This window comes from Camelus dromedarius, chromosome 4 (genome assembly GCF_036321535.1).
Source record: "Camelus dromedarius isolate mCamDro1 chromosome 4, mCamDro1.pat, whole genome shotgun sequence".
Taxonomy (NCBI): Eukaryota; Metazoa; Chordata; class Mammalia; order Artiodactyla; family Camelidae; genus Camelus; species Camelus dromedarius.
Window position 1 is genome coordinate 10,118,402 of NC_087439.1, and position 17,579 is coordinate 10,135,980.

Consider the following 17,579-nt stretch of genomic DNA (forward strand, 5'->3'; position numbering starts at 1 on the left):
CATCCAGAAGAGACGTAGACCATGTGATTGTAGATTTTGAACCTGAAGATTGATTGGATAGACTGTTGGGAGTCTTGGGTGAATACACTGTGCATGTGGGAGGCACATGCATCACTGTCTCTGTGAGGGCAGACTGTGGGAGATTGTATTATTGTTGAGAAATCTTCACTCCATCCCTCTCGCTCCCATGGAAGGAGTACACTTCCCACAATGACTGAGGATGGGTTTGGCCACATGACTTGCTTTTGCAAGAATGAGGTGAAACTGAAGGTGCACTGGGTTTGAGCAGAGACTTAAAGAGGACTCGCATTCTTCTGCTTGCTCTCTTGTGCTTATACCATCACCACAAGAAGGCAGTGCCCAGGCCAGCATCCCGCTCTGGGGAGGAAGATGAGTCACACGGAGCAGATCCAACCTGTTCCAGCCAAGCTGGCTAGATTAGAGGCTCCCAGCTGAACTGCAGAGCTGCCCAGCCCAGCCCAACCTGAATCAGTCAATTCTCAGTGAACCTGGATTCATAAGCAAAAGACGCTGTTAATACGATGCTGAGGCTTCACAGTATTATTATGCAGTGTGATCAAGGCCTTAGTTAACCAGCACAGAGTATGTGGCTGAGTTGAATGGCTTCATTGGGCTTCTTAACACTTTGCACATCTGGTCTCAGGCAGCACCAGACAACTCTAGGCCTCCCCTTGGCCCCAAAGCAGGGCAGAGCTGCTTCTGGAGACTTAACGTGATGAAACCGAGGAGGTGCGATGCTTGAAGATGGGCTTGGAGAGGCAGAGGAAAGGGCCCAGCCAGGCATGGACAATTCCTCCTCTCAATCAGTGGAATGGGTCCTCCCCAGGGAGGGGCTCCCCGGGGTATGATGCTCTGTAGTCTTTCCACCAGGAAGATACGGCCAGAGAAGGGACGGTTCCCCTAACACACAGCAAAGACTCTGGGACGCCTTCAGAAAGGAAACCCGCTGAATTCTGTTTGCCTCGGGGGGTTCCTACACGTATTTCCCAGAGAACGCCTCTTCGGATCCCTCGGTGACATCCCACGGAACTGGTTTCGAGCTGAATGCCCTCCACGTGGCTTTGGCTTCCTATCCCCAAGCTGGGCCACAAGGTTTGGCTCACGGAGAGGGGGGAGCTCAGGGGCCCAGCATACCTGGCCCTAGAGAAGGTGCCTTCTACCTCTCCAAACTGGTCCTGGCCTCTCCTCTCCAGTACTTTGTTCCAGTTCCAGAATTCATCCCAGACCTCATGCCCCCCTCACTGGTCCCCCTGAGATTCACAGCAATAGCCTGATCCCTGTTATCACAGGCAGGCCACTGGCCTCGAGACCTGGGCCCTCCCTGTGCACCTGCCAGGGCCGCTTCCGAGGGCTCAGGCCCTGCATGTGGCTGCTCCCCATGGGCCCCTTCGCACAAGGCTGGCTGCTGGGTATCCTGGGGCTCCACCTGCCTGTCCTGACTCTCCTTCTGCCCCAGAGCACAGGGGTCCACCTGTCTTCTTTCCCTCCCCCGCACCACGACTCAAACACCCTCATCAGACTGCCTCTCAGACAGGAAATTTGGACATGAGGCGGGCTTGGGATGACAGCTGCATCTGGTTCTCAGCAAATCCACTTGGATCTGCCCACCAGCTGGCTGGAAGAACAGCCAGATACCCACTGTAACACATCAAACCCTGCCCACCCCCACTCCCCCTCCCAGCTCCCAAGGCAGCAAACAAACAGCCACTAAATGCCTCAGCATTAAACATTTCTTGGTGAAGGCGGGATAGTCCATTTTAAGGCTGCTTAGAAAAAATACAGCCTAATTTCCGTTCAAATGCACCAAATTTACTGCCCTGGTTTTCATTAACTACTGTCAAGGAAGAAGCAGACAGACAAAATAAATTATGAAAAAATTACTTTTTTAATGTACAAAAAGACTTATTTACAAGTTGAGCATGTCATCTCAATTCATAGCATGTAGAAAAAGCTAAAAATGTTTGGGAGATATAAATTTGACTGGGTGATTCACCTACAGTGTTTGCTGGGATGATGGCTTTTGTACAGACTACATACAGGCGGGGGGTGGCTAGTGAACTCCTAGCTCAGGGAGTGAGCACGCACCACACAGAGCCCAGACCTTCGGGGGTGTCCCAGGGCTGTTATGTGAAGTTGCCCTTGTCTTTGGACCTGGACCAACCATCTGATGTTCTGGGATGTAGAGGCCCAAGTGAGGTTTTGGCCCTGTCCTGGCTGAAGCCAGGGTCACAGTCCATATCAAGTTCCTAGTGGTGCAGCTGGTTTGGGTAAGGCTGCCACAAATGCAACACGGGAAAGGTGCTGGGTGTTTGTATATGTATGTGGTGGGGAGAATACATCAACTCACGCTACTGTACGTTCAGGAACAATGCCTTCTGACACCAGTTCCAAATTCCATTCCCGGGTGGGGCTTGGTCACACCGAATAGGAAAATTCAGTGACGGTCCCTCAGAGTTCCAAGAATCAAGCCCTTCACCCTCCCACCCCCACCCCTACCCAAAACATCATGCATGCCATTGTTCTCTGTGAAATGAACAGGAGGGCAGAGGCAAAGGAATCCAGAAGATACGAGGCCTGCATGTTGTGGCTTGGGGTAGACCGCTGGGCTGCCGATGAGCAGACAGCATGGCCTGGAGGAACTTGGGTAGAAGCTGCCATCAAGCCCCAGGGTTTTCCAAGGTTGAGTGGGTGGAGAGTGCAGGGTTGGGTAAACATGCAACTTCCTCTTCCTACTGGGAGACTTCTAGGGAGGCCGGAGGCTGGAACCTAGATGCCCAACTCACTTTATTAAGGCCCCAGCCCACGCCGATTCAGCTCACCTGGGTCCATCCCTAACCCACAGCAGCTCCAGCAGCCCCGAGGTATTTAGAAACGTGTTCTTTTCAGGAAGGGCTACATTCTACACGCATGAATACTGTAAACATGGTCTGGATAGGCCAGGGCAACTTCTGGGCTTGCCCTGAGGATGATACACTTTTTTCTTTCCTTTTTGGGGCAATACTTCCATACTTTCTTCCTTCACATACACTTGGACAGTCTGCAAACTTGGCTTTGCGGGGTAGAGATGCCAGCTCTACCAAACCTGGAATCAGGATGTCCTCTTCCAAATCATCCAGGGAAAATCTTTTTTTCCCCCCTCCATGGCAAGAGAAGTGTTAAAGGCCTCAAGAATTAAGCTTCATAGAAGAAATTCCAGTGGGCCAGGAATTCCTTTAACTCGCAGGCTCCAGAATAAGAAGCTTCTCTTCCTGGATTAGCATCTCCAGTATGGCTTTCAGATTCAAACCCATATGTGGTTCCTCTCCCCTCTTTCTTCATGGACTTGGAAGGCCCTTGGCCAATGCAGTCCTTCATTAGCCAAATGACAGCGGTGACGAAGCCAGAACAGAGTGGTCCTATAAACATCAAAGGCTGGGAAGCACTGTGTAAACGAGTTTTTCATTCCTGCCTTGACTTTCCCATTGAGACTTTTTCCAGTATTCTGAAAAATAATCTACAAGAAGACCAGATAGGAGGCACATGAACATGCCTTTAAAGCATCTGTGGCCTGAACCAGCCACTGGCCAAACTCCCTCAGACCTATTTAATACTTTTTTGGAAAAAGATGAAATGGACAAAAGCCCCATCCTCTGGGAAGCGATGGTCCCTCCGGGTCCGCTCAGCACCAGGGGCTGGGGCCTTAGGTCATCATGTTCAGGAACTTGCTCTCCTCGGCCAGGCTGGTAAGCATGGAGCTCATGTCCCCAACGGCCATGTTGCTGATGCCCGTGGGGATGGAGGGCAGCGTCAGGGAGTTCCGGGGGGTGGTGAGGCGGGAGGAGTTCTGGGAGAGGCTGTGCAGGAGGCTGGGGCTCAGGGCGCCTGAGAGCAAGCTGGAGTGATCACCATCATCCATGATGGCGTCAAAATCAATCTGGGGGGCCTCCAATAGCTGGGAGTCCACAGTGCTGGACACCTGGTTGACCCCTGGCGAGGGCAAGGGCTGGGGCTGGATGCTGTCCGGGCAGGCCTGTGGCTGTGGTGGCTGGGGCCGCATGACCTGGCAGCCTACCTGGTTTTCGAGGCCTCCGTTCTGCTCGTACATGTGGATCTGGCCATAGTAGTAGAGCATGCTGTGGTCCTGGGCCGCGCCTGTGTCCTGCGGGGGTGGCTGCGGAGGCAGTGACAACATGCTGCCCATTGTTCCCTTGGGCACAGACTCTGCCGTCTCCTGGTTGGCTAACCCTGCAGCCATGGCATGACTAGTGGCCCTGGCATAGGCCAGCTGCTGCCCAGCACGCACCCCACGGTGGCGGCCAGCAGGGCTGGGCTCGGGAGGTGGCCGGGGTTGCACTAGGCCAAAGCTTGATCCAGCCACCCCCACTGTGCCTTGCTGGGGCTCCATGAAGCCAGGCTGGTGGGAAGGCAGGAGGTTGGGGCCTTGGCGGTAGCCCTCCTGACCCATGGCAGTTGCCAGGTGATGGCTCTGCTGTGGGTAGCTCTGGGCTGGGTGAGGTGGTGGCATCCCAGCCAGGGTGGAACTGGGGATCCCAAGTTCCCTATGGCTGCTGCCCATCATGGTGGGGACAGGAGCAACCTCCATTTGTTGGGGGAGCCCTAGGTGGCCTGGCTTGGCTGCCATGTTGTTACAGGATCGGGGGAACTGGTTCAGGGCCCCACCCATAGTACTGGGGCTCAGCTGGGGGTGGGCCTGGCTGTAGCTGGTGTGGGGGCTCACAGCCATGGCCATGCTGGGACACTGGCCACCTGGGCCTGGCTGCCGAAGCTGCTGAATATAATTAACCCTGGGCGCAGAGGGGGCTCCGCTGCAGGGCTGAAGGTGTGGCTGCGAGCCGTCCAGGCCCCCGGGGCTTGGCTGCAGGCCTTGGGAACTGTAGCCTGGATACTGGCTGAAGGCTGGTTTCTGCTGTACCACAGCTAGGTTGCCCTGTGTAAAGGGCTGCGGAGGCTTCACCTGGCTGGTCAGGGCGTCCATGGTGCCAGAGCTCACCTCATTCCACTGCACAGGCATGCTGTTTTTGTTCAGGCTGGAGGGAGCACCATAGCCCAACTGGCAGCCGCCCAGCGCAGGGTTGGAGGGGCCCACGTTGGAATCTGCAGCCGCTATTCTGCGCTGGCCGTGCAGCCCTGGGCTGGGCAGTTTGGGGTTCTCAGAGAAGCAGGTGCTTTCCGGGGGATATACCTGCGGGGTGCCCTCATCCAGGGCACCGCTGGCATGTGCCTTAATGTACTGCACCACGTCATCGGGCAGCACGAGGTCATCCTCAGGCAGCTCGAGGCTGACTTCGGGGCCCGTCCCGTCCGCCCCCGCCGCCAGGGCCTCTATCGCCACATTCTCGCTGATGCTGGGCGGCCGGGGAGAGTAGGCGCCGCGGGCCAGGCCGCCGTCGGCGCTCATGTGGCTCTGCAGGCGGAGGCCTCGCCTCTCGGTGCAGGGTGGCAGGGGGGCCGGGTTCACGTTGTGGGCGCTGTGGAAGCGCTGCACCCGCGGGGGCGCCAGGGTGTCGGGCCGCCTCACTGGATCACTGGCCCGCCGCGCCCCGCAGCCCGGCGCCTCGTGGGGAAAGGCGGGTGCTGGCCCGGCGTGGCCGTAGGCCGGCCCGTCGCTGCCCCGCCGTGGCCCGATCGGGTGCGGGCAGGTGGCCGGCAGCGCGCGCTCGGGCGCATCCAGCAGCGCCAGCCTGGTCCGCAGGCTCACGCGCTCCAGGCCGGGCAGCGGCGTGGGCGGCGGTCCGCCCGTGGCGGCCGCGTACTTGGCCCGCAGGCTGTACTGCTGGGCGGGCGTGAGCTGGAGCAACCCCGAGCCGGCGCCGCTGCACTGGCTGGCCTCGCTCGAGCGCCGCGACGCGTCGGTGGAGATGGGGTCGTAGGAGTCGGCGGAGCTGGCATTGTGCGGGCGGCCGGCGCCCAGGGGCGAGGCCTCGCTGGAGCGGCGGCTGGAGAAGTAGGGGGAGATGCCGGAGGAGCGGCGGCTCACGGTGTAGGCCGAGCTGACCGTGCTGGTGGAGCTGTCGCGGCGCTCCTGCAGGTGGCTCAGCATGGTCACCTCGCTCGCGGACAGCTCGGACAGCCGTGGGTTGGGAAGCAGCCCCGCCGGCCCGCCGCCCCCACTGCCGCCGTAATTTTCCAACATGGAGCCTGCGGGAGAGGAGAGGGGTCAGCTCTGGGGACAGAGGGCGGTGCTGCGCCTGCTTGAACCGTACCAAGTCTGCAGGGCCCGGAGCCCTGGAGTGGGGCCTGGCCCACAGCAAGCACTTAACCAATGATTTCTCAATGAAAGGACGGAAGGAAGGATCAGTAAATGAATAAATAATGGTACTTATTGCTAGAGTGGGTTAGGGGAAGTCAGGGGGCTTGACCTCAATCGTAGCTGCCGGGCTGACCCTGTGCTCTCCTTATTGTCCGATCCTCAGTTTCTCCAGCTGTGGATGGAATGTGTCTCTCCCGTAACACTGGGTTCCTGAGAAGGGCCCAGGACGGCACAGAACACAGCCTCCCTGCACCCTCACCATCCATGGATGAGTGTTGCTAGTTGGGCTCCCCTGGGACTGAGTTTACTAGGCAGGCTGTTTATAGGGAGTGTCCTGAGAGCCACAGCCAGGGAAGGAAGGGGCGGCAGCAGAGAAGGCAGGGGAGAGAGTTGCATCGCAGATCCATCGACAGCCATTGGCTGATCTCACAGGGAGCTCTGGTGATCAGCCAGAGCTGATGTGGACCACCCCAGGAAGGTGTTACCTTGGGTGAGGCAGCAATTAGCACCCCAAGTCATCTCTCTAGTTGAAGGCCATCTGCCAGTAGTTCCCTTAACAGCTGGGGCAACAAATCTTCCCTCTCTCAACATATCTCTTGAAGAGAGAGCTGGCTGGTACCTCTCATCGTCCACCTCTCCATAACTCAATCCTACAGTCCATACTGGGCCGCCAGTCCCTGAGGGCAGCCTAGAGGCTCAGTGCCCCAGCGTGCCTGGTGTCCAGCCTGGCAGAGTCCACATTTGATAAGTGCTTGCTGAAGACTCCTTTCATCTTAAAGCCTGGCCAACACCTCCTGAGATTGACAACAAGGCTGCCTCCTCCATGAGGCCCTCCTGCTTTTCCCCAGCTGGCGGGCTTTCTCCCTGTTCTGCACAGCATTTCCTTGAGCTCTGCCCTCGGTGCTACTTGGCTCATCCTGCATCTGGCGGCATGGCCTTCTAACTAGAGGGATTGGGAATACAGTGCTCTCCTGCAGAGGGCCTTGTCGTGGTACCCATAGCAGGTGCCTGATAAACCAGTGAATGGGTCGTGAAGAGGATGATGTAAGCAGGATCTGTCTGTTTCTAGGGGTTATGGGGATACAGCATGGTATAGCTGAAGGAGCATGGGCTTTGGAGCCACTCAAGCCTGGGTGAAGTCTCAGCTCTGCTGAGGGAAGCACTTTACCTCTCAGAGCCTCAACTTTCTTGTCTGTGCAATGGGCTCGTAAGATCCATCCTATTGTGGGCATAATTGAGACGGCATAAAGTGCTTGATGGGCATGAACCTCATTGGGCTGCCTTGGGTTCCCTCCCACCTCACCCGCACGACCGGGGCCTCCACTTACCACTTCCTGGGAGGGGAGGCAGCTTGGAGTTCCGGGTGTGTGGAGCCGGCCCCGCCCATGAGCAGGAATCCTTGAGCGACTTGAGCTTCTCCTTCTTGAGCTGCTCGAACCTGTGCACGGTGGTCATGTGTTTGCGCAGCTGCAGGCCACCGGCAGAGGGCGCTGCCAGGGCAGAGGCGTCAGCCCCTGGCGGCGTGTCATCCAGAGCTGTCAGGTCAGCCAGGCTCCCCGGCCCTGTGCCTGGCATCTCCACGCCGCTGTCATTGTTGGGGGCACTGCCCAGGGGAGAGGGCTCGCTGCTGCAGGAAGACTGAGCCCCAGGGCTGGACTGACACAGCTGCAGGGGGCGTGGTGAGAAGGCACAGACTCAGAGGGTGTCAGCACCTGCCGGGCCCTGCACCCACGCTGCCCCCTTGCACACCCAGCAGTGGGAAGGAAGCTGCTGTGTGCGTGAAAGAGCTTGCAAAGCATCACTTCTCTGAACATCGGCTTCCCCAACTAGAAGCTGGCCCTGAACTGTCTCTGGGACAGAGTTACTGGATGGATGGAGACCACCCAGCACATAGAAGGCACCGAGTGATTGTCAGGCACCCACTCCCACCCAGCCCCCAGCCCCCTGCCCTGCTCCTAAGCTCTCCCAGCCAGTGTGTGGGCTGGAGATCTGCCTGTTGCACTTGCGGTGTGTGGATGCTTGTGGACACTTCGAAGCTGTGCCCCACAGAGACCGCTGCAGCCGTGTAAAGTTGACACAAAAGAGGGAACTTAAGCATCTCAAGAACTGCGACGTGCCACTCCATGAACAAGGAGCGATGAAGCCTGCTGACCTGGTGCATGCTCATCAGGCCAGAAGCAGGTTGTTAGAAAGGGAAAGGCTGACCACGGAGGGTGGCATTCCTGGGTGCAGCCTTGCCCCTTGCCTGAATGGCCACCCTAAAAGGCCTGACCTCCCTCTGAGTCAGGGTGAAGTGGGCTGAGAGCTCACGGCACGCATGTACCATGAGGAACCCACAGAACCTAGGCTACCTCCACTTGACCTGGGATCTCAGTCCAGATGAGGCTCACCTTGGATGCAGCATCTCTGACTCCCTCCTAGCCTGAATGCTCCCAAATTCCAGACCTTTCCTTGGGAAGCTGCACTGCTCTCTCCTGCCCCCAGCACCACCCACATTCCTCACCTTGGCACTCCAGACCTTCTGTAGGTCAGATCTTCCCTCCTCTGCAGCCCAGATTCACACCCCCACTCTGCCCTGTCCCTTATGCAGGTTTGGTCCCCAGCACTTCCTTCTGCACCTGTAAGCGTGACTCCTGCTGCCGGCCTTTGCTGGTTCCGATGGCCTCACCTGTAGTGCCTGCGGTCTGCCTATCCAAACCCGTCTTCCTGGGCCCACGAGGAGCCTGGCCAAGCACCCGAGCCCCCCTCACTCATGCCAGCCCACCCATATCCCCACCCTGCTCCTCTGCTCACCTCAGTACCGTCTATCCTTAGGGGAGGTACAGTCAGGAGAAAGAGGTGGAGACAAAGAACAGGTGGTTAGAACAAAAGGAGTGGAGGCCAGAGGGGCAAGGACGCAGAGACAGGACAGAGGAGTGGGGAGCAGCTGTGGCGCCTGGGCGCTGGGTGGAGAGGCAGACACCAGGAACCACCCCGTCCCCTTGCAGACCATGTCAGCTTCCATGGGAGGCCCAAGGTGAAGGGAGGAAAGTCAAGCCGGAGAGAGGAGGGACATCACTGTGCTCTTGGAGAGGGGCCCCGGGACAGAGCCCACAGCTGCAATTGGGGGTCTGGGCCCCGGGCGGGGCTGTGGAATCGCCCTCATGCCTCTGGGCTTGGCCTCCTGGGGGTGGGGGCATGGATGGGGCCCCGCTGCCCAGCTCTGCTTACCCCGGAGCTCTCCGTCTTGATGGCTTTGACGTGCAAGCAGTCCTCCACAGCCTGGCTGGTGCTGCTGGCTTCAGCGCTCTCCTCGGAGCCCCTGCTGGGCTCGGCACTGGCCTCGTGGTCTCCGTTCTCCTTGAGCAGGGGGGCGCGGAGGTGCACGTCATTGCGCTGCTTCTTGGTGACATGAGCATCTGGGCCGTGTACCGTTTTCACGTGCTTCCGGAGAGAACTGGGGTCCGTATATCTCTTGGTGCAGCCTGGGATCTTGCAGATGTACGGTTTCTGGGAAGAGAAGAGGCCTGTGTTACAGATGGGATGTGAAGACAAACTTTGAATGGGAGCGCTCCCCATTCTCCTGAAGCCATGCCGTGTCCTTTGATAGAGCCTGGCTGGCATAGCTGGAAGGCACTTGGCCCATTTGCAGCCAGTGTCCCCCTGGATGGAGCTGTCTCAGCCCAGCCTGCAGGAGCCTGGCCCTGCCAGCCTTGGCTGCAGCATCTCTGATTCCTTCCTAGCCTGAATGCAGGTAAGCATTGATTCAGGGAGGCCCCCACCACAGACTGGGGACATGGATCAGAGACTATGAAGGAAGGGGACACCCCATGCCTGGCATGATCATCAGCAATCAGGGTCCTGGAATTTTTAATATCAGTAGTGAGTGTATTACCTTGTTATTTATCTGTGAGACAGCGCTAATACCCTGATCTCTCTTGTGAGGAAAGACAGGTTCAGAGAGGCAAAGAAATTGGGTAAAAATCACCCAGGAATGGAATGAAAACCCAGGGTTTTGAAACCTCCATCCTGAGCTTTATACACACACCTGATATCCACATATAGACATACTCCCTCACATCCACACACACATGCACACATACACGTACACACACACGTATATGAACACCCACATGTGTACACAAACTTACAAACACATATGCATACACCCCACACACATAATACATACATCCACCTCCACACATATAGCAACACATATCCCCACATGCACATACATACCTGCAAACACACATACCCACCTACACACACACACACACACACACACACACACCCCTCTCCAAGACTAGCTCTTGTCTCTAGACACTCTGAGGGGTTCAGGTGCCTTTGGGAATTCCTTGCACTTCTGACAAGCACTGCAGCAAGTCCCTTGTGGGTCCAAAATGGATCTGAACTTTTAGAAACATTCTTTCCTGAGTCCACCTGAGCCACAGCAGTTGAGTGGCTGGTGGGGCCTGGGAGGCGGGTACAGCAGACACTACGGGTTTCTGCCCAACTTTTCTCCCTGGGCTCTTTCTGCCCTGCCAGGGGCTCTGGCTGCCTGGGGAGACAGAGGCTGCTTTGTGCCCCATCGGCAGGGGGCTGACAGCCATGGCAGGCCCAGGCAGCACTGGAGGCTTGAGCATGTCATCGGCAGCTGTCCAGGCTGTGGGGATGGGGCTGCCGCTGCGAGCTGAGCTGGACAGCAGGTCAGTGAGGGGGGCAGGTGGGGATGCCTGGCACCTGGCTACCGAATGGCCTACAGATGTCTAGAAGCTGAGGATTGAGAGTGATGCACTTATGCATGTGTCTGCGGGGCCCACACACACACCCACGCCCACCCCGGCCGGGTACCTCATTGGAGTGGGTGCGGTTCTGGTGCTTGGCGCGGTCCGAGGCGTTGGAGAAGGCTTTGTTGCACCCCTCGTGCTCGCACACATACGGCTTCTCCCCGGTGTGGGACCGAAGGTGTGTCTTCAAGTTCTCCAGGCGAGAGTAGGCCTTCGAGCAGCCCTCAAACTGGGAAGAGGAGGGTTCTGTCAGTAAGGGCCCCCCAGGATCCAACACAAAGACCTTGAATTTGGGCTGACCCGCTGCCTCCTCCCGACCTTGTCTGCTCCACCCTGCAGGTGCACCCGGGAGCGTGTATCTTAATGATAACATTTGTCTTCCTTCCTGATTACAAAAATGACTTATGGCCAACTTTAGAAAACTTGGAAGGGTCTGAAGAATGCAAAGAGGAAAATGAAAACCTTCAACTGCCCAAGGACAGCCTCTGATGACATTCAGGCAAGTCTCATTCTGGGAACTTGGCAGTTCAAGCCTGCCCATTTTTTAAAACCCAAATTGGGAACGTTAGTATTGAGTGTCTTATTCTGCTTGGTAAAGTCAACAGCACATTGTGAGATTCTTCTCGTAGGATTAAAAACTCTTTGTCAATATTATTTTAGTCTGTTCCCCAATGTCCTTCCCTCATTAGAACTTTTCTTTGCATTAATATGTGCTGAGAATAAAATCCAGAGTTCTCTGATTCCCTGAGTGAGCTGGTCACCTCACCCTCTCTCCGGCCACGATGCTCTCCTTTCTGGTCCTTGACCCCACTAAGTTCTTCCCAGTGAGGGGCCTTTCACACACTGTCTCCCCTGGCTGGAACCCTTCCCCTGCACCCACTCACTCTGGCCCTGGCCTGGCCCCCTCCTTTTAGGCCATCTCCTTTGAAAGCAATTCTCTGATATTCTTCATTATAATACTGCCCTTTTCCCTTTACACTCCCTAACACAATTTAGAATTATCTTAACCATTTTGTTGTCCGGCCCTTCCACTAGGATACAAGTTCCGTGAGAGTGTGGACCTTCTAGGCTTTATTCATTTGTGCTCCCAGTACTTAGTGCCTGATGAAAAGAAAACTGGGGGGCACTCAAGAAACATTTTAGGAAAGGAAGAAAAGAGGGAGCTAGAGCGAGTGGCAGGGAGGGAGGGAGGGAGGACCATTGCAGGAGGCGCCTATTCCAAAGATACTGCAATTGCATCCAGTGTAGCTGTGAAAACTGGCCCCAGGATGGCATGTCAACCCCAGCAGGAACCATCTCATTCTTCACATCCTCCCCTTATTCCTGACAAATCTGACCGAGCACACTTAGCTCCAATGCCTTTTATCTGTTTCTTGAACTTACAGCTCATATCAGAGGGCTCTAGTTGGCTAGCACTCAGGATGTTAAGAAAATAACTTGCTGCAAAGGACCCAGAAAAGCCAAAACAATCTTACAAAAGGGGGACAAATTTGGAGCACTGACAGTCCCCAATTTCAAAACTCACTACAAAACTACAGTCATCAAGACCATGTGTGGTACTGATGTAAGGGCACACATAGTGATCAAGGGAAGAGAACTGAGAGTCCAGAAATATAGGAATCAACAGGTGGCCTCTGAAACACACCAAAATTCATATGGCTAATGGAAGAGAGTTCAGAAATAAACTCAGTTGGTTTTCAATAAGGGTCCAAGTCCATTCAATGGGGAAAAATAGTCTCTTCAACAAATGGGATGGGGACAACTGCATAACCACATGTGAAAGAATGAAATTGGACCCTTACTGTACACCATACACAAAAACTAACTTAAAATGGACTAAAGACCTAAACGGAAGATGCTATCTTATTAAAAAAAATATATATATATTTATATACTTATAGAAATAAAATGATGTATCTATCAACTGTAAAGCTCACAGAAGGAAACAAAGGGGTAAATCTTTGTGACCTTAGATTAGGCAGCTTTTTCTTAGATATGACACTGAAAGCACAAGCAATTAAAAAACGAGACATTGTGAAAAATTAAAAAACGTTTATGCTACAAAGGAAACTATGAAGAAAATGAAAAGAAAACCTACAGAATGGGAGAAAACATGTGTAAACCATATCCAATCAGGGTCTATTAAAACTGCTACAATTCAACAACAGAAAGACAAATAACTCAATTTAAAAATGGGCAAAATATTTGAGTAGACATTTCTCCAAAGAAGATACACAAATGGCCAATGAGCAAGTGAAAAGATGCTTGACGTCATCAGTCACTAGGGAAGTGCTCATCAAAACCACAATGAGATGCAGACCCACACACACTAGGATGGCAAGGTAATAATCAAAAGACAGGTAACAAGGTGTGGTGGTGAGGATGTGGAGAAATCAGAACCCACACACATAGCTGGTGGGCACGTAAAATGATGTAGCCTTCTTGGAAAACAGTCTAGCAGGTCCTTAAAAAGTCGAAAATAGAGTTACTATATGCCGACCAATTCCACTCCTAGGTATATACGTAGAAGAACTGAAAACATATATCCATACGAAACTGGTTCATGAATGTTCATAGCCACATTATTCATAGTAGTCAAAAAGTAAAAAAATGCCAATAGCCACCAACTGATGAATAGATTAAAAAAATGTGATCTGTCCAAAGTGGAAAATTATTGAGCCATACAAAGAAACGAAGTCCTTATCCGCGCTACAACATGGATGAACCTTGAAAACATGCTAAGTGAAGGGAGCCAGACACAAAGGCTACAACATGGTATGATTCCATTTTTATGAACTGTCAAGAACAGGCAAATTCCTAGAGACAAAAAGCAGGGTAGTGGTGGTCAGGGGATGCAGGGAAGGAGAGAAAGGGGAGTGATTGCTTTTGGGGACAGGGTTTCTTTTTGGCGGGATGAAAGTATTCTGAAATTAGCTAGGGGTGAAGGTTGCACAGCTTTGTGAATACACTCAAAGTCACCCTTTTTGGAAAAGGGTGAACTTTATGGTATGTGAATTTTATCTCAGTTAAAAAAAAACAAAAAACAAAAAAAGCCTTGCCAAAAAAGGGGGTATGTTTATTGAGTCCTGGACACCACTGATTAAATTGAAGACTGACTGATTTCGGAGACATAAAGTGAGAACAAAATGTTTGTCTCAGAATCAGTGAAATACTGGTCATTCACAAAAAGAAGTGCCCAGAGGCCTCTGTCACAGCCACATAAGTGCATCACAGGATCATCTCTCCTTTGAAAGAGGGAGCGGTTTCTGTGTGTTTAAAAAAAGCTTCACAATAAATAAAAATAAATAAATAAATAAATAAAAGAAAGAAAGAATGAAAGAATGAATAATTTTAAAGAGGTCTCACCAAATAAAGTCAAAAAGCCTGTTGACTCCTAAGGGAGATTGTCTAAAAGGTCTTATCTTTGAGTTAACTTTTTCTTAAGAAACTCAACCAAAGTGAGTTTTAACCCATCATTGCTCAATCGATGGGTCACCAGTGAAATTCCTGTCTGTGCAGGGGACAGACTGCAGGGTGCTACCAAGCCAGGCCCTCTGCCCAGGGTCACCCAGCTGAGTCAAGGTACAACTATGCTTTGGGGCTCCTGGTCATGCAGATACAACCACAGAGATCCCAGAACAGCACAGTTATCAAGATGAACACACTTGAGGGAGACTACGTGGACGGTCTGGGGTCCAGGACCCGAGACAGAGCAGACAGGATGACCCATCGGCAAGACCTGCCCTGACGGCTGTTCCACCAGGTTTGCCCGTGGTCAGCCGCATCCAACGTGACGCACATCACCTGGCTGACGGGCTGGCAATACAGATGCGGCCGTGAGGAGGGGCGGGGCCCCAGGACCACTCACCGTGCACTTGTGGGGCTTCTCGCCCGTGTGCCGGCGCATGTGCACCACCAGCATGTACTGCGCCTTGAAGGGCTTCTGCTCCCGTGTGCAGGCCTGCCAGCGGCACACGAATTCCTTCTTCTCCCCATGGATGTGTTCATTGTTGATGTGCTGCCGGGAAGAGGCCCACGGAGAGGGGTGAGCCCGGCCAACCACCCCTCCAGACCCGACCTGGTGTGTGCAGACACCACCGCACAGACCAGCATCCATGTGCCAGCCCAGGCCTCCTCACGAGCTATCCCGACATGCAGATCTACTGTGTGCTACTTGTCTCCCCTGCATTTTCCAGTTAGCCACCAATGTGACCATCTGTGATGGTCAGAGCCAACCCACTCATCTCCTTCTGGGCTCCAGGCTCTGGTCTGTGGGACATCGGTGATTATGCTGATGCTTCCAGGCTGCAAACAGTAGGCACTCATTAACTGCAATGAGGCACACATGCACACGGTGGGTGTATGAGAAGCCTCTCCCAAGCTTGCCCCTCCACTGCTCCAGAAATGTTTAAACACCATTTTCATTATAACAGAAATGTGAAGGCATCCTTGTCTCTGTTTCTGACAGTGTCCCATGAGATGGGTCCCCTTTTCACAAAAGCCCAGATTGCTCAAGTGGCCTGCCCAGGATGGAACTGGAGTCTGACCCTGACACTGGGCACTGTGGGATGCTGGGCCCGGGACAAAATGGCCCAGGAGAGCAAGGTGGGACAGCCAGAGACATTGGACTGATCCTGCTCTGGCAGTGGGAGCTCTGCTCCTCCGTGCAGGCGGGGACATTTTGGGCACAGCTGGGAAGTGCACTGGCAGTAAGCCTGCCCTGGACGACTGGTCCTCCGACCCACTGCAGTCAGCGCTGCCCTGGGCCAGGAACACGGGGCTAACTTTTCTCTTTTTCTGTCTCCACACCCAGGTCTTCTGGCCTCTGCCCTGGGCCCATCACCTGTGTGCCCCCTGGGGCAGTCTCCCCTGTGATGGGGAGCCATGGGCCACCCATGTTTTCTATCCCAGGTAACAGAGCACACTGACTTGAGTAGAACGTTCGGTTTTCAGTTGCTTGCTTTGATTATTTAACCGAAGGATGCAGCCCTCCCTGGAGCAGAGGTATTACTGCTTCTGAGCTTGGGTTGTGTTGAGATGCGTGTAGGGCCCCCAGGAATTTTACGTCTTAATCTTTTGAGTTGCTTATTTGACTGGGCAGTAGGAACAGGTAGCGTGAGTCAGTCACTCAGCTGAGTGAAGTATACTGGTCCCCTCCCACTGGGGCTTCTCTCTAAAGGTCAGCAGGGAGCCTCTTCGGGCCCCACCAAGAGCTCATCCATGTCCTGCCTGGAGCTCGGGTCCACAGGAGCTGGGAGGGTGGCAGTCAGGTCTCTGAGGCACTGTTCTCTGCCCTGCTCCAGCCCCATCCTCTTTCTCCTCTCAGTCCTGAGCTCCCTCCCCTAGCTTTCACTTCCTCCCACAACCTCTGGACCCGCACTGTCCCATATAGTGGCCTTTCTCCACTTGTGGCTGCTGAGCCCCTGAAACGTGGCTGGTCCCAACCAGGATGGGCTGCGAGTGTAAACCACACACCTGTTTCAAAGACTGAGAATGAAAAAAAAAAAGGATGAAAAAAATCTCAGTAATTTTCTTTTACACTGATGGCATGTAGAAATGATATTTTAGCCAGGGAGGGTATAGCTCTGTGGTAGAGTGTGCTTAGCATACACAAGGTCCTGGCTTCAATCCCCAGGACCTCCATTAAAATAAGTAAATAAATACATCTAATTACCCCTCAAAACCAAAAACCAAAACATAAAGAAATCCATCCAAAAAAAAAAAAAAAAGATATTTTAGATATGTTGGGTTAAACAAAATACGATTAACATTACATTAATTTCACCTGTTTCCTTTTACTCTTTTTAAATGTTCTTCTAACTAACGTAACAGTACATGCATGGCTGGCATCTGTGGCTCGCGATGCCTTTCTCCTGGACAGCGCTGCTGTAGATCTTTGCAGCCTACAAGGCTGTCCCAGAGCTGAGCATCTAGGCACTAGCAGCCCCTCACCCTGCAAGACAGAAAACCGCTGGGCCCTCAGGCTCTGGGTAACAGGCCACACTGCCGTGCATACAAATGCCGACAGCAGAGCAAGCAAAATCTACAGCACTTTGAACTTCCAGGGAAATCTTATCATATTAGCCTCACTTTCCATTTTGAAAGCTTTTCAAATGATAAAAATGCTTCCTGACAATGCCCTTCATTTTTTCTTATTGGTTTACTTAGCAACAAATTGTTAATAATTGACTGGGGGCTCCCGCTCGCGTGTGCGGCTGCGCCATCCATCTTCCCAGGGAGCAGAGAGACTGGGCAGAGCAGCCTGGCTTCCCTCTCACAGGAGCCTGCTCCTTCCAGGGCCAGGTGGAGGTGGTCACCTACAGCCACAGGGACAGCCCTGGGCTCAGCTGGAGCCCTTCTTACCACGTCCGGAGCTCTCTGCCTTTATCTGAGGAATTCCCTCCCTGTGCTTTGGGGCCAACCCACTCCCTGCCAAACACATCTTTTCCGTCCTCCCCTCCACCCCTCTCCTGGCCAGGATGCTGTTCTCTTTCTTCTCTTTTAATCTAATCTGATTTATTTTACAACTCAGCTCCAGCGGT

The 17,579-nt window shown here is 53.8% G+C and overlaps 1 protein-coding gene across 1 annotated transcript in view; it reads right to left on the reverse strand.

The window, feature by feature from the left end:
* Nucleotides 1–2,518: 2,518 nt before the first annotated feature.
* Nucleotides 2,519–17,579, reverse strand: part of GLI2 (GLI family zinc finger 2) — a 61,074-nt gene continuing 46,013 nt past the window's right edge. The window contains exons 8-12 of the mRNA XM_031451252.2: nucleotides 14,906–15,055; nucleotides 11,102–11,266; nucleotides 9,482–9,760; nucleotides 7,600–7,936; nucleotides 2,519–6,159 (exon numbers count right to left, since the gene is read on the reverse strand). Coding sequence (XP_031307112.2) covers nucleotides 3,701–6,159; nucleotides 7,600–7,936; nucleotides 9,482–9,760; nucleotides 11,102–11,266; nucleotides 14,906–15,055 — 3,390 coding nt within the window. The 3' untranslated portion in view covers nucleotides 2,519–3,700. The remainder of the gene's footprint in view (nucleotides 6,160–7,599; nucleotides 7,937–9,481; nucleotides 9,761–11,101; nucleotides 11,267–14,905; nucleotides 15,056–17,579) is intronic.